A 15,474-nucleotide genomic window follows, 5' to 3' on the forward strand; every position below is an offset into this window, starting at 1 on the left:
AATCAATAAACACCCCCACAGAGCGGGGGGCGAGCTGGGGAAAGAGAGGCAAGGCAGCTGAACCTGATCAAATTCAGACAGTGTCCAGCAGGGGTCAGCAACGCGCTGTGCTGAATTTATCCCCTCACCCCCCAGATCAGCCAGTGACCGATTCCGTGTGCCCTTTGCCCTGTCACCTCCCCCACCCCCGCCCCACAGCAGCTTCCAACCCTACCCACCCCCCTCTCCAGACACACAGCGGCTCCCAACCTGACCATTCAGCCCATCATATCCATGCTCTCCAATCAATCTTACTGCCCCTGCTCATCCCCCATGATGTGGAGATGCCGGCGTTGGACTGGGGTAAACACAGTAAGAGTTTTAACAACACCAGGTTAAAGTCCAACAGGTTTATTTGGTAGCAAATGCCATTAGCTTTCGGAGCGCTACTCCTTCATCAGATGGAGTGGGAAATCTGCTCCAGATATCAGATATCCATCCCATCTGACGAAGGAGCAGGGCTCCGAAAGCTAATGGCATTTGCTACCAAACAAACCTGTTGGACTTTAACCTGGTGTTGTTAAAACTCTTACTGTGCATTCCCCATGACCCAGAAACATTACCAATATTTACCAAATGCCCTTTGAAGAGTTCTAATTGAATCTGCTCCCTTCCACACCGTTCCTCAGATCACAACAACCCACCTTCTCCCAATCACAACCCAGCGAGTCCACGGATATTACAACCCCCCACCCCCCACAACTCCATCGTGAGTATCCTGCAGCATCACCGTCAAAATTAGTTATCATTGCTGTTTGTGGGATCTTGCTGTGCACAAATTGGCTGCCACGTTCCTGGCATGACGAGGGTGACTATACTGAACGCGCTGTGCTGGTGTTGGGGCGGTAAGGAAGGAGAATTCTCCCTGCGGCAGGAATTTGAAGGGTCTCTTACCCCTGGCTCACAGGGCAGCGCGCACTGCCGAATGATAAACTCGATCATTGCCTCGCCTCCTTCCAGCTCCAGATAATCGTGGTGAGCCATGGCACTGATCACCTGAGCCACCATCCGCTTCACCTGCCGAGAGAGAGAGAGAGAGAGACCGCCATTACTCTCACACTGAAACCTCCTGCAGAATCGGGCAATGATGGCACCATGGTAATGTCACTCGAATAGGAGGCCTCAGGCCTGGGCTAATGCTCTGGGGACACAGATTCAAATCCCACCACATGTCACCTGTTTCTGAAACAGGAGGTCTCGATGGGCCCAAGGCTTCCATTTGAGAGCCTGCAAGGTGCCCACTTTACCTCCGATCACCTCGCACTGGCAACGTATCTCAGAGATCTGAGCGGCAGTGAAGCTAGCTGCTTCAGGCTGTGACTGTGCAGTCGGAACACAGTCGGATGCTGCTGTCAATACAAACTGACTGTCTCACAATGAATTTCAGCACTACTGTCATGTTAGATACGTGGGCTAAACAGTGGGGCGGCACAGTGGGTTAGCACTGCTGCCTCACAGTGCCAGGGACCTGGGTTCGATTCCCGGCTCGGGTCACTGTCTGTGCGGAGTTTGCACGTTCTCCCCGTGTCTGCGTGGGTTTCCTCCGGGTGCTCCGGTTTCCTCCCACACTCCAAAGATGTGCGGGTTAGGTTGATTGGCCAAGCTAAATTGCCCTTAGTGTCAGGGGCATTAGCAGGGTAAATGTGTGGGGCTACGGGGATAGGGCCTGGGTGGGATTGTGGTCGATGCAGACTCAATGGGCCGAATGGCCTCCTTCTGCACTGTCGGGATTCTATGGTTCCAAAGACTGGAGGATCATATCAAGCAGCATGCCCTTTCGCTGTTCGCAATGGGCGAAGTACAGACAGTACCCATCAGTCCACACTTGCAAAACTCAAAACACATGTTCAACATTGGCTAAACATCAGTTGGGGTTACAGTGCGGCTCATTTATACCTGTTACAAGCTTCATACATTCACACACACTGAGCTCTGTCCTTGGCAGACAGATGGAACATGCATACACATTGCGCCTTTTTCGACTAAATAAATTTAGGTATTATCACTAGACTATTAATCCAGTAACTCACCTAATGTTCTGGGGACCCGGGTTCGAATCCCAGCCACGGCAGATGGTAGAATTTGAATTCAATAAAAAATACCTGGATTTAAGAATCACCATGAAACTATTGTCGATTGTTGGAAAAACCCATTTGGTTCACTAATATCCTTTAGGGGAGGAAATCTACTGTCCTTACCCTGGTCTGGCCTACATGTGACTCCAGGGCCACAGCAATGTGGTTGACTCTTAACTGCCCTCTGAAATGGCCGAGCAAGCCACACGGTTCAAGGGCGACTAGGGATGGGCAATAAATTCTGGCCAGCGACACCCATGTCCCATAAATGAATAAAAAAAGTGACAACCATTCCCTGGTTCACACTCCATGACAACACTTCCACCAAGAGTCCATTCGCCAACAAGTCAGCACTCTTATATAAATTAGTGTTCCCTTTACAATTTGTTATTTAATGCAAAGTGCCCTGATGAGTGCAAGACAAAAAGCTTCGACAACATTTGCCTTTCTTCAACTAAATACTCGTGCATCTTTTAATTGACTCATCGCTTCAGGCTTTTCTCCACTAAACTGCATCGGCCATAGGTCAGCCTCATTCCACCCAAAGTCCCCCTCAAGTTGATACTTCTCAATCCCTCTCCATGTTTTTGTCAATTAGAGGTAAGATAAGTGAGTGTGGGGGAGGCAGGATGAATACAGGTTGTCTCTAGTCTGGAAGGAGAGGGTTAGTTGGAGAAGTTCGTTTTCATTTGCTTTCATTCCATAGAGAAGTACACAGCAGCTGTGGTTGCTATTCCCTTTAGTCTAGGGGGTTATGGGGTCATTGGAAAGCACTTGTTGAATAATCCCGAGTGTGCTAATAGTTACACTACCAACATAACATAAGAAATAGGAACAGGAGTAGGCCATCTGGCCCCTCGAGCCTGCTCCGCCATTCAATAAGATCATGGCTGATCTTTTTGTGGACTCAGCTCCACTTACCCGCCCGCTCACCATAACCCTTAATTCCTTTACTGTTCAAAAATTTATCTACACTTACCTTAAAAACATTCAATGAGGTAGCCTCAACTGCTTCACTGGGCAGGGAATTCCACAGATTCACAACCCTTTGTGTGAAGAAGTTCCTCCTCAACTCAGTTCTAAATCTGCTCCCCCTTATTTTGAGGCCATGCCCTCTAGTTCTAGTTTCACCTGCCAGTGGAAACAACTTCCCTGCTTCTATCTTATCTATTCCCTTCATAATCTTATATGCTTCTATAAGATCTCCCCTCATTCTTCTGAATTCCAATGAGTATAGTCCCAGTCTACTCAGTCTCTCCTAAGCCAACCCTCTCAACTCTGGAATCAACCTAGTGAATCTCCTCTGCACCCCCTCCAGTGCCAGTATATCCTTTCTCAAGTAAGGAGACCAAAACTGTACTCAGTATTCCAAATGTGGCCTCACCAGCACCTTATACAGCTGCAACATAACCTCACTGTTTTTAAACTCCATCCCTCTAGCAATGAAGGACAAAATTCCATTTGCCTTCTTAATTACCTGCTGCACCTGCAAACCAACTTTTTGTGATTCATGCACAAGGACACCCAGGTCCCAGAATTAGAGATAATCAGTCCAGCTCCTAACACGGTTAAATTACACTCACTGGAAGCGACATACACGGGAACCCTTTCTCTGCAAAAAGGAACATGTTCAAGCCTTGCATCTATTCTGAATTACCCGGTGGTTTGGAGAGGTGATAGTTTCCCCGTTGCTGTCTCCACAGCAACACCTCAGTCAGAGTTGACTTGCCAGCCAATCAGTACCCTTTTCTCTGATAGTATAAATTGTTGTGGTTGTTTGAAATTTGGCATTTTTGTGTTTGTCCTGATGAGTGCAAGAGGAAAAGTTTCGGCAACATCTGTCTTTTTTGAAAAATAAAGATGCGTTAGGCTAGATAGAGGCAGCGGATTTCCGTTGGTGGGGGAGGAGGGGGGGGTGGAGACAGATTAAAGTGGAGCCATTCAGGGAGTGTTTGGAGGCACTTAATCACACCAAGAGGAGTGGAAATCTGGAACTCACTCCTTCAAAATCCCGGGATTGTTGGGGATTTGTTGGAGTTTTCAAAACAGGAGACGTTTAAATCCAGCTGAAGGAGGACGCTGATTTTGGAGCAAAGACTGGCAAATGGGTTAGCCGGGAAACAAGTGACAGATCGAGGGGCTGAATGGGCTCCTTTTCATCCTGATAGAAAGAGGCCGCTCAGCGTGGGAAGGGTTGAGTACGCGGCTTACCTTGTTGTTGTTATCCTGGATAGTGAACTTCATACCGGTGAGTATCAGACACCTCTTGCTCTCCAGCTGGGGAGCTGAAAGATAGACAAGGAAGATCAATCATCTCCTACTAGAACATAGAACAGTGTGGCACAGGAACAGGCCCTTCAGCCCACAATGCTATCCTGTCTGAGAGTGCCACATTCCAAAACTACATTAGAAGGGGATCAATCATTCCCTCCCGACCTTTCGGAACTGGATTGATAATGACAGAAGTCAGTAAAGAACCAGGGAATAAGGCAGTGGCGCAGTGGCACTGTCACTGGACTAATCCAGAGACCCAGGGTAATGCTCCGGGACCCAGGTTCAAATCCCACCACGGCAGATGGTGAAATTTGAATTCAAAAAAGAAATCTGGAACTAAAAGTGACAACCATGAAACCATTGTCGATTGTTGGAAAAAACCATTTGGTTCACGAATGTCCTTTAGGGAAGGAAATCTGCCGTCCTTACCCGGTCTGGCCTACATGTGACTCCAGAGCCACAGCAATGTGGTTGACTCTCAACTGCCCTCCAAAGTAATACACAATACTTACACACAGAGTTGATGAGGTGTTTGAGCACAGTCAGCGTTCCAATACGGATTCTCTCATTATGAACTTCCAACTTCTGGAGCAGGAAGGCGATAAGCCTGTCGGTGTAGGCCCGGGCTGTGGGAGGGAAGGGGGGGTGAGGGGGAGAAAGCAAGAGGGAGAGTGAGACAGAGAGAGACAGCATAACCTCCTTGCTCTTATACTTTGTGCCTCTATTAGAATATAAGAACTAGGAGCAGGAGTAGGCCATCTGGCCCCTTGAGCCTGCCCCGCCATTCAATAAGATCATGGCTGATCTTTTTGTGGACTCAGCTCCACTTACCCGCCCGCTCACCATAACCTTTAATTCCTTTACTGTTGAAATATTTTTCTATCCTTGCCTTAAAAACATTCAATGAGGGAGCCTCAACTGCTTCACTGGGCAGGGAATTCCACAGATTCACAACCCTTTGTGTGAAGAAGTTCCTCCTCAACTCAGTCCTAAATCTGCTTCCCCTTATTTTGAGGCCATGCCCCCTAGTTCTAGTTTCACCCGCCAGTGGAAACAACTTCCCTGCTTCTATCTTATCTATTCCCTTCATAATCTTATATGTTTCTATAAGATCTCCCCTCATTCTTCTGAATTCCAATGAGTATAGTCCCAGTCTACTCAGTCTCTCCTCATAACCAACCCTCTCAACTCCGGAATCAACCTAGTGAATCTCCTCTGCACCCCCTCCAGTGCCAGTATATCCTTTCTCAATTAAGGAGACCAAAACTGTACACAGTACTCCAGGTGTGGCCTCACCAGCACCTTATACAGCTGCAACATAACCTCGCTGTTTTTAAACTCCATCCCTCTAGCAATGAAGGACAAAATTCCATTTGCCTTCTTAATTACCTGCTGCACCTGCAAACCAACTCCTTGAGATTCCTGCACAAGGACACCCAGGTCCCTCTGCACAGCAGCATGCTGCAATTTTTTACCATTTAAATAATAGTCCATTTTGCTGTTATCCCTACCAAAATGGATGAGCTCACATTTACCAACATTGTACTCCATCTGCCAGACCCTCGCCCACTCACTTAGACTATCTATATCCCTTTGCAGACTTTCAGGGTCCTCTGCACACTTTGCTCTGCCACCCATCTTACTCTCATCTGTGAATTTTGACACACTGCACATGGTCCCCAACTCCAGATCATCTATGTAAATCGTAAACAATTGCGGTTCCAACACTGATCCCTGAGGCACACCACTAGTCACTGATCGCCAACCAGAAAAACACCCATTTACCCCCACTTTTTGCTTTCTGTTAGTTAACCAATCCTCTATCCATGCCAATACATTACCCGTAACACCGTGCACCTTTATCTTCTGTAGCAGTCTTTGGTGCGGCACCTCGTCTAATGCCTTCTGGAAATCCAGATACACCACATCCACAGGTTCCCCATTGTCCACTGCACGTGTAATGTTCTCAAAGAATTCCACCAAATTAGTCAAACATGACCTTCCCTTCATGAACCCATGCTGCGTCTTACCAATGGGACTATTAACAAAGCCCAGAATACTATTTGCTTTATTAAGTGCTTCCTTCCCCCTACCCTGTCTTATGATTTATTCACATATTTCCTTTTATTCTCATTTTTTCAGAGGATGTGAGCATCCGGGTTCCAGAGAATTAACCTGGACAGTCTGGATTACCAGCCCAGTGACAATACCGCTCCATCACCATCTCCCCACTAACACACACATCCCTCTCTCCTGCACCCCCATCTTTTGAGTCAAACCCCTTATTTTATATCATCTCTCCATGTTCTTCCTACCAACATCGGCCGGGACATCGGCCGGGACATCGCGGGATCGGGGACACCGGCCGGGATCGGGGACATCGCGGGATTGGGGACATCGCGGGATTGGGGACATCGCGGGATTGGGGACATCGCGGGATTGGGGACATCGCGGGATTGGGGACATCGCGGGATTGGGGACATCGCGGGATTGGGGACATCGCGGGATTGGGGACATCGCGGGATTGGGGACATCGCGGGATTGGGGACATCGCGGGATTGGGGACATCGCGGGATTGGGGACATCGCGGGATTGGGGACATCGCGGGATTGGGGACATCGTGGGATTGGGGACACCAGCCGGGATATCGCGGGATTGGGGACATCGCGGGATCGGGGACATTGTGGGATCGGGGACATTGTGGGATCGGGGACATTGTGGGATCGGGGACATTGCGGGATCGGGGACATTGCGGGATCGGGGACATTGCGGGATCGGGGACATTGCGGGATCGGGGACATTGCGGGATCGGGGACATTGTGGGATCGGGGACATCGCGGGATCGGGGACATTGCGGGATCGGGGACATTGCGGGATCGGGGACATTGCGGGATCGGGGACATTGCGGGATCGGGGACATTGCGGGATCGGGGACATTGCGGGATCGGGGACATTGCGGGATCGGGGACATTGCGGGATCGGGGACATTGCGGGATCGGGGACATTGCGGGATCGGGGACATTGCGGGATCGGGGACATTGCGGGATCGGGGACATTGCGGGATCGGGGACATTGCGGGATCGGGGACATTGCGGGATCGGGGACATTGCGGGATCGGGGACATTGCGGGATTGGGGACACCGGCCAGGATATCACGGGATCGGGGACACCGGCCGGGACATCCCGGGATTATGGAGACGGCAGAAGTTGGAACAGGATTATAGAGTAATTCCCATGTTTGAATCAGGGTCAGTGACTCACCCACACAAACGCGATTCTAAAAGGACTGAATCACCCTGAGCGCTCTCTCACACAAACACATGATTATCACTGCCTCCCTCTCTCCCCGCCAACCTCGGCAACTGTGTTGTCTCTAAATTAGCAACCAGAATTATGAATAAATTATACTTCCAACCACCGGATCCCCAACAGACTCCACTTCCTGACCAGAGTATCTGTTGTAATATAGGAAACCTGGCAGCCAATTTGTACACAGTAAGAGTTTTAACAACACCAGGTTAAAGTCCAACAGGTTTATTTGGTAGCAAATACCATTAACTTTCGGAGCGCTGCGCCAATTTGTGCACAGCAAGATCCCACAAACAGCAGCCAGGTTGAGGGATAAATATTGGTCAAGGCACTAAACAGAACTTCCCTGCTCTCTTTCAAAATAGAAGAAAATTACAGCACAGGAACAGGCCCCTCGGCCCTCCAAGCCTGCACCGACCATGCTGCCTGAGTTAACTAAAACCCCCTACCCTTCCGGGGACCATATCTCTCCATTCCCATTCTATTCATGTATTTATCAAGACGCCCATTTAAAGTCACTGTCGTATCTGCTTCCATTACCTCCCCTGGCAGCGAGTTCCAGGCATCCACCCTCTGTGTAAAAACTCTGCCTCGTACATCCCCTTTAACCTTGCCCCTCGCACCTTAAACCTACGCCCCCCAGTAATTTTCTTTTCGAGCCTGGGAAAAAGCTTCTGACTATCCACTCTGTCCATGCCTCTCAATCTTGTAGACTTCTATCAGGTCACCCCTCAACCTCCGTCGCTCCAGTGAGAACAAACCAAGTTTCTCCAATCTCTTCTCATAGCTAATGCCCTCCATACCAAGCAACATCCTGGTAAATCTTTTCTGTACCCTCTCCAAAGCCTCCACATCTTTCTGGTAGTGTGGCCACCAGAATTGAACACGATATTCCAAGTGCGGCCCAATCAAGGTGAGTTTGGGATCCTTTACATGCCCCAGGGCCTCTGTTTAATACCCCACCTTTGACAGTGCGGCACTCCCTCGGTGCTGCACTGGGAGCTCTCACTTGGATACAAACAAGGAGCAGTAGGCCATCCGGCCCCTTGAGCCTGCTCTGTCTTTAATAAGATCAAGGCTGATTTGATAGTAACATCAAATCTGCAGCCTGCCTACCCAATAAACCCCCTTGCTTACCAAGAATCTATCCATCTCTGCTTTAAACACATCGAAAGACTTTGCTTCCAGCACCTCTTCAGGAAGTGAGTTCCAGAGACTCCCCACCCTTTGGGTGAAGACCTTCACCTCATCTCCATTTTAAATATTTTTAAACAATGACCCCGAGTTCTGGATTGTGGGTTCAAGCCTCTGGTGTGGACCTTAAACCAACAACTTTCTGACCATCGTTGGTTGTACAGAGCTTGGGTTTTGCTAAAAGAGAGACATACTGTCAAAGTTTTTCATCTGACACTCATCAGGACAAACACAAGAATGCCAAATTTCAAAGAATCACAATTTATACTAAAGGAGAAAAGGATGCTGATTGGGTTGTCACATGGACCGGCCAAGGAGAAAGCAACGGGCAACTATAGGTTCCCCAAGTTCCCCAGTAATTAAAAAAGGAACAAGGTTTGAACATATTCTTTTTGTTTGCGGAGAATGAGTCCCTCTGCACGAATGCACGTCACTTTCAGCGAGCGTAATGAGCCACATTATGAGATTAACTGATTATCTTAATTTGGTTGTTGGTGAAGCTATTAGCACACTCAGGACTGTTCAGCAGGTACTGCCCAATTGTGAAATCACATCTAGCAGTAGATAGTTTGTTTTGGGTTTTCCAGACACGGGCTGTTGGAGTTAGGTCTGTACTTTCCCCATCATGGGCAAACAAAGGAATATTCTGAATTAAAGATAAAATACTCCAGATGCTGGAAATCAGAAATAAAAGAAATGCCAGAAAAACTCAGCAGCGTCTGTGGAGAGAGAAACCGAGTTAACGTTCCGAGTCGGTACGACTCTTCAACGCAGAGACCTATTGCAGGTGATACATTAACTTGGTTAACTCCAACACTGTTTCTGATGAGCGTAAGACAAAAAGGTTCTGGAACGTTCTCTCCATTCAACCACCTTCTGACCCAGAGGCAAGAGAGGGCATGTGACCCACTGAGCCAGGGGAGTGGGGGCAGCAGATTCGCGTGCCCAGCCCGAGATGCCCTTACCCAGTACGGTGAAACAGCGAAGAACTTCATTGTGATTCTTGACTGCCATGTGATTAGTGTAATCCAGCGGGGCGCACACCTGCAGAGAGAGAGAGAGAGAGAGAAACTGGTGTCAGCTCTGGAAAGCCCCATCGTCTTGGGACCCGCTGTGCCATGAAGGGGGACATGCAGACCCTGTACCCCATACACAGTAGCGAGTGCAGGGTACTGCCCCTTCACCCTGTGGTCAAAGTTCCAAACCAACCCAGATTGACGAGCATTATACAGTGTCTCTCAGTCCGTGCCTGGGGTTGTAATATATACAGTGTCTCAGTCCATACCTGGGGTTGTAATATATACAGTGTCTCAGTCCATACCTGGGGTTGTAATATATACAATGCCCCGTGTGTGCAAGATTCAGGGCACAACATCAATCTGGCAAAATCCTCTTAGCGGAGGGGCAAAGATATTGTTCTATAAATGCCCACATTCTCCACTTTGATTTTGTGGGTGACACGGTGGCACAGTGACTCATGGCGCCAGGGACCCGGGTTCGATTCCTGGCTTGGGTGACTGTCTGTGTGGAGTTCGCATGTTCTTCCCATGTCTGCGTGGGTTTCCTCCGGGTGCTCCTGTTTCCTCCCACTGTCCAAAGATGTACGGGTTAGGTGGATTGGCCATGCTAAAATTAACCCTCAGTGTCAGGGGATTAGCAGAGGTAAATATGTGGGGTTATGGGAATAGGGCCTGAGTCGGCGCAGACTCGATGGGCTGAATAGCCTCCTTCTGCACTGTAGGGATTGTATGAAAAGGTGAAATGAATACTAAAATTAACAAAAGACTGGTTAGGCTTCAGCCAGAGTAGCATGTGCAATTCTGGTCGCTACATTTTAGGAAGAATGTTAAGGATTTGGAGATAGATTTCACTGGAATAGTGCCGGACGTGGGAGGAGGCTCATTATACAGACAGGCTGGAGGGGTATCGAGTATAAAATCAGGCAAGTTATGCTGAACAGTTACAAAGCTCCGATTAGGCCACAACTAGAGGGTTGAATCCAGTTTGGGTCACCCCCTGGGGTAAGCTGCAGAGGAGATGGCTCCAGGATGTGGAAAGTTAGCTCCAAGGTCAGGTTGAAGAATCTGGGGTGGTTCACCTTGGGACAAAGGAGATTGAGGGGGAATGGACAAGAGTGGATAAGGAGCAGCTGTTCACCTTAGTTAAAGGCCAGTCACAAGGGGACATAGGTTCAAGATGATTGGACAGCACGGTAGCACAGTGGTTAGCACTGCTGCTTCACAGCTCCAGGGACCTGGGCTCGATTCCTGGCTCGGGTCACTGTCTGTGTGGAGTTTGCACATTCTCCTCGTGTCTGCGTGGGTTTCCTCCCACAGTCCAAAGATGTGCGGGTTACATAAGAACATAAGAAATAGGAGCAGGAGTAGGCCATCTAGCCTGCCCCGCCATTCAATAAGATCATGGCTGATCTGACGTGGATCAGTACCACTTACCCACCTGATCCCCATATCCCTTAATTCCCTTACCGATCAGGAATCCATCCATCCGCGCTTTAAACATATTCAGCGAGGTAGCCTCCACCATCTCAGTGGGCAGAGAATTCCAGAGATTCACCACCCTCTGGGAGAAGAAGTTCCTCCTCAACTCTGTCTTAAACTGACCCCCCTTTATTTTGAGGCTGTGTCCTCTAGTTTTAACTTCCTTACTAAGTGGAAAGAATCTCTCCGCCTCCACCCTATCCAGCCCCCGCATTATCTTATAAGTCTCCATAAGATCCCCCCTCATCCTTCTAAACTCCAATGAGTACAAACCCAATCTCCTCAGCCTCTCCTCATAATCCAAACCCCTCATCTCCGGTATCAACCTGGTGAACCTTCTCTGCACTCCCTCCAATGCCAATATATCCTTCCTCATATAAGGGGACCAATACTGCACACAGTATTCCAGCTGCGGCCTCACCAATGCCCTGTACAGGTGCATCAAGACATCCCTGCTTTTATATTCTATCCCCCTCGCGATATAGGCCAACATCCCATTTGCCTTCTTGATCACCTGTTGTACCTGCAGACTGGGCTTTTGCGTCTCATGCACAAGGACCCCCAGGTCCCTTTGCACGGTAGCAGGTTTTAATTTGTTTCCATTGAGATAGTAATCCCATTTGTTATTATTTCCTCCAAAGTGTATAACCTCGCATTTATCAACGTTATACTCCATTTGCCATATCCTCGCCCACTCACTCAGCCTGTCCAAATCTCTCTGCAGATCTTCTCCATCCTCCACACGATTCACTTTTCCACTTATCTTTGTGTCGTCTGCAAACTTCGTTACCCTACACTCCGTCCCCTCCTCCAGATCATCTATATAAATGGTAAATAGTTGCGGCCCGAGTACCGATCCCTGCGGCACGCCACTAGTTACCTTCCTCCAACCGGAAAAACACCCATTTATTCCGACTCTTTGCTTCCTGTCAGATAGCCAGTCCCCAATCCACTTTAACACACTACCCCCAACTCCGTGTGCCCTAATCTTCTTCAGCAGCCTTTTATGGGGCACCTTATCAAACGCCTTTTGGAAATCCAAAAACACCGCATCCACCGGTTCTCCTGGGTTAGGTTGATTGGCCATGCTAAAATTGCCCCTTAGTGTCCTGAGATGCGTAGGTTAGAGGGATTAGCGGGTAAAGGTGTAGGGATATGGGGGTAGGGCCTGGGTGGGATTGTGGTCGGTGCAGACTCGATGGGCCAAATGGCCTCTTTCTGCACTGTAGGGTTTCTATGATTCTATGAGGGGCGGGGGGTTTAGGGGGGATGTGAGGAAAAGCTTTTTACGCAGAGGGTGGTGACGGTCTGGAATATACACTCTTGTCCATTCCCCCTCAATTTCCTTTGTCCCAAGGTGTGGGAGGGTGATGGAGGCGGGATGCCTCACATCCTTTAAAAAGTATCTGGATGAGTACTTGGCACGTCATAACATTCAGAGCCATGGGCCAAGTGCTGGTAAATGGGATTAGGAGGGCAGGTCAGATGTTTCTAATGTGTTGGTGCAGACTCGATGGGCTGAAGGGCCTCTTCTGCACTGTGTGATTCTATGATTGGATAGAGTTGAACAGGATGATGACAGATTTGGATAAAATAGACAAATAAAATCTCTTCCGATTGGCTGCCGGTGCTAGGACAGGGGGATAGAGAAATGGGCAAGAGTTGCAGGGGGCATGAAGAAGATTTTTTTTAAAAACGCACTGAGTGGTCTTAACCTGGAACCCACTGCCCAGGAGGGTCATCGGGGGGCGGAGCTGAACAATAATTTCAGCATTAGATTGGATGGGTACTCAAGAGAAGTAAGGTTACAGGGAGAGAGATTGATCGAATTTCTCCAGCTATAAGCTGGGGTTGTTTTCCTTTCGAGAGAAAATTAAGAGGTCATTTGATGGAGGTGTTGAGGGGTTTGATAAGAGTAAATAAGGTGAGAATGCCTCCACCGGCAGAGGACACAGACTGAAATTAATTAGCGAGAGGGTGAAGGGAATGAGGTGAATGTTAACTCCAGCTGTGAGCTGGTCAGTCCATGCCGGATCAGTGCCTCCCGACAGATGCCGCTCTCAAAACTCTCCAAATTTTACTCTGGAATCGGGATCGTTTTCCCACACTGCGACCCACAAAAGTCCAGGGCCTGTTCATCTCAGGGTAACTTTTGAGGCCAGAGATGTTTATGTTGGGGAAGCGTAGAGAGATTTCAGAATCTACATGGACTGTCAGGAGTTGGGGTACAGACCAGCCAATTTCACATGATCGTTCCTCTTCATTCCACAGTCTAGGCCAGGCAGAGGGAATGATTACAAAGCAAGATGCCACAAGGCAGACAGCAGCCAGCAGGTCAAACCAACTATCTGGGAGAATATCACCTGGGGGTGTAATATACAGTGTCTCTCAGTCCATACCTGGGGGTGTAATATATACAGTGTCTCAGTCCATACCTGGGGGTGTAATATATACAGTGTTTCAGTCCGTACCTGGGGGTGTAATATATACAGTGTGTCTCAGTTCGGATCTGGGGTGTAATATATACAGTGTGTCTCAGTTCGTACCTGGGGGTGTAATATACAGTGTCTCAGTCTGTACCTGGGGGTGTAATATATAGTGTCTCAGTCTGTACCTGGGGGTGTAATATATACAGTGTTTCAGTCCGTACCTGGGGGTGTAATATATACAGTGTGTATCAGTTCGTACCTGGGGGTGTAATATATATACAGCGTCTCAGTCCGTACCTGGGGGTGTAATATACAGTGTTTCAGTCCGTACCTGGGGGTGTAATATATACAATGTGTATCAGTTCGTACCTGGGGGTGTAATATATATACAGCGTCTCAGTCCGTACCTGGGGGTGTAATATACAGTGTTTCAGTCCGTACCTGGGGGTGTAATATACAGTGTTTCAGTCCGTACCTGGGGGTGTAATATACAGTGTTTCAGTCCGTACCTGGGGGTGTAATATACAGTGTTTCAGTTTGTACCTGGGGGTGTAATATATACACAGCGTCTCAGTTCGTACCTGGGGGTGTAATATACTCAGTAGATTGTCGATCTGTGTCTCCAGTACACGACTGCCCATGTCCACCGCAGCATCCAGAACATGACACAGACTCTGGGGGTGAAACATTGATATTTATTTTCTCGTTAAAGAGAATCACAACATACTTCTCCCCCCCCCGAATACCACCCGTTTTAAAAATGGAGCAGTTCTCAGAAACACCTACCCTCTGCATGGCATGCGCTCCCGATACCATTCCCCCCCCACCCTTGAACCCCCCCACTTCAAACCCCTCGGCAGGCACTTACTAACTCATTGTCCCAGTGACGGTGACCATAAATGTCAGATTGTCTGGTTCACTATTGTCCTGTCGGGAAGGAAATCTGCCATCCTTACCCGGTCTGGCCTACATGTGACTCCAGATTCTTAACACACAAACGTCCCTCTAATTTTTACTTATTTGATCGTGGGATATGGGCCAAGCCAGCATTTGTTACCCAGCCCTCATTACCCTTCAACTGAGTGTCTCACTCGGCCATTTCAGAGCGCAGTTAAGAGTCAAAGACAGCGCTGTGGGTCTGGAGGCACATGTCTGAAGTCAGCAGACCGGGTAGGAATGGCAGATTTCCAGCTTTTATGAATTGAATTGACATTCCAGATAAATTAAAATTTAAATTCCACCAGTTGCCATGTGGGATTTGAACTTGTGTCCCGAGCGCATCAGACTGGGGCTCTGGATTAATGATAGTGACACTGACAGTGACTAATCCACTCACCATCCTGACTTGGAAATATATCGCTGTTCCTTCACTGTCGCTGGGTCAAAATCCTGGAACTCCCTCCCTAACAGCATTGTGGGTGTACCTACACCTCAGGGACTGCAGTGGCTCAAGAAGGCAGCTCACCAGCACCTTCTGAAGGGGCAATTAGAATCATAGAATCCCTACAGTGCAGAAGGAGGCCATTCGGCCCATTGCGTCCACACAGACCACAATCCCACCCAGGCCTTATTACCATAACCCCTCATATTTACCCTGCTAATCTCCCTGACGTAAAGGGGCAATTTAGCATGGCCAATCCACCTAACCAGCATATC

At 48.6% G+C, this 15,474-nt stretch overlaps 1 protein-coding gene across 2 annotated transcripts in view; it reads right to left on the bottom strand.

The window, feature by feature from the left end:
* Nucleotides 1–15,474, bottom strand: part of LOC144487658 (maestro heat-like repeat-containing protein family member 1) — an 81,483-nt gene that overhangs the window by 34,926 nt on the left and 31,083 nt on the right. For both annotated transcript variants that reach the window (XM_078205739.1, XM_078205738.1), the window contains 5 exons: nucleotides 14,400–14,492; nucleotides 9,857–9,935; nucleotides 4,901–5,014; nucleotides 4,326–4,399; nucleotides 934–1,056 (listed from right to left, as the gene is read on the bottom strand). In XM_078205739.1, coding sequence (XP_078061865.1) covers nucleotides 934–1,056; nucleotides 4,326–4,399; nucleotides 4,901–5,014; nucleotides 9,857–9,935; nucleotides 14,400–14,492 — 483 coding nt within the window. The remainder of the gene's footprint in view (nucleotides 1–933; nucleotides 1,057–4,325; nucleotides 4,400–4,900; nucleotides 5,015–9,856; nucleotides 9,936–14,399; nucleotides 14,493–15,474) is intronic.

This window comes from Mustelus asterias, unplaced genomic scaffold (genome assembly GCF_964213995.1).
Source record: "Mustelus asterias unplaced genomic scaffold, sMusAst1.hap1.1 HAP1_SCAFFOLD_956, whole genome shotgun sequence".
NCBI classification, from domain to species: domain Eukaryota; kingdom Metazoa; phylum Chordata; class Chondrichthyes; order Carcharhiniformes; family Triakidae; genus Mustelus; species Mustelus asterias.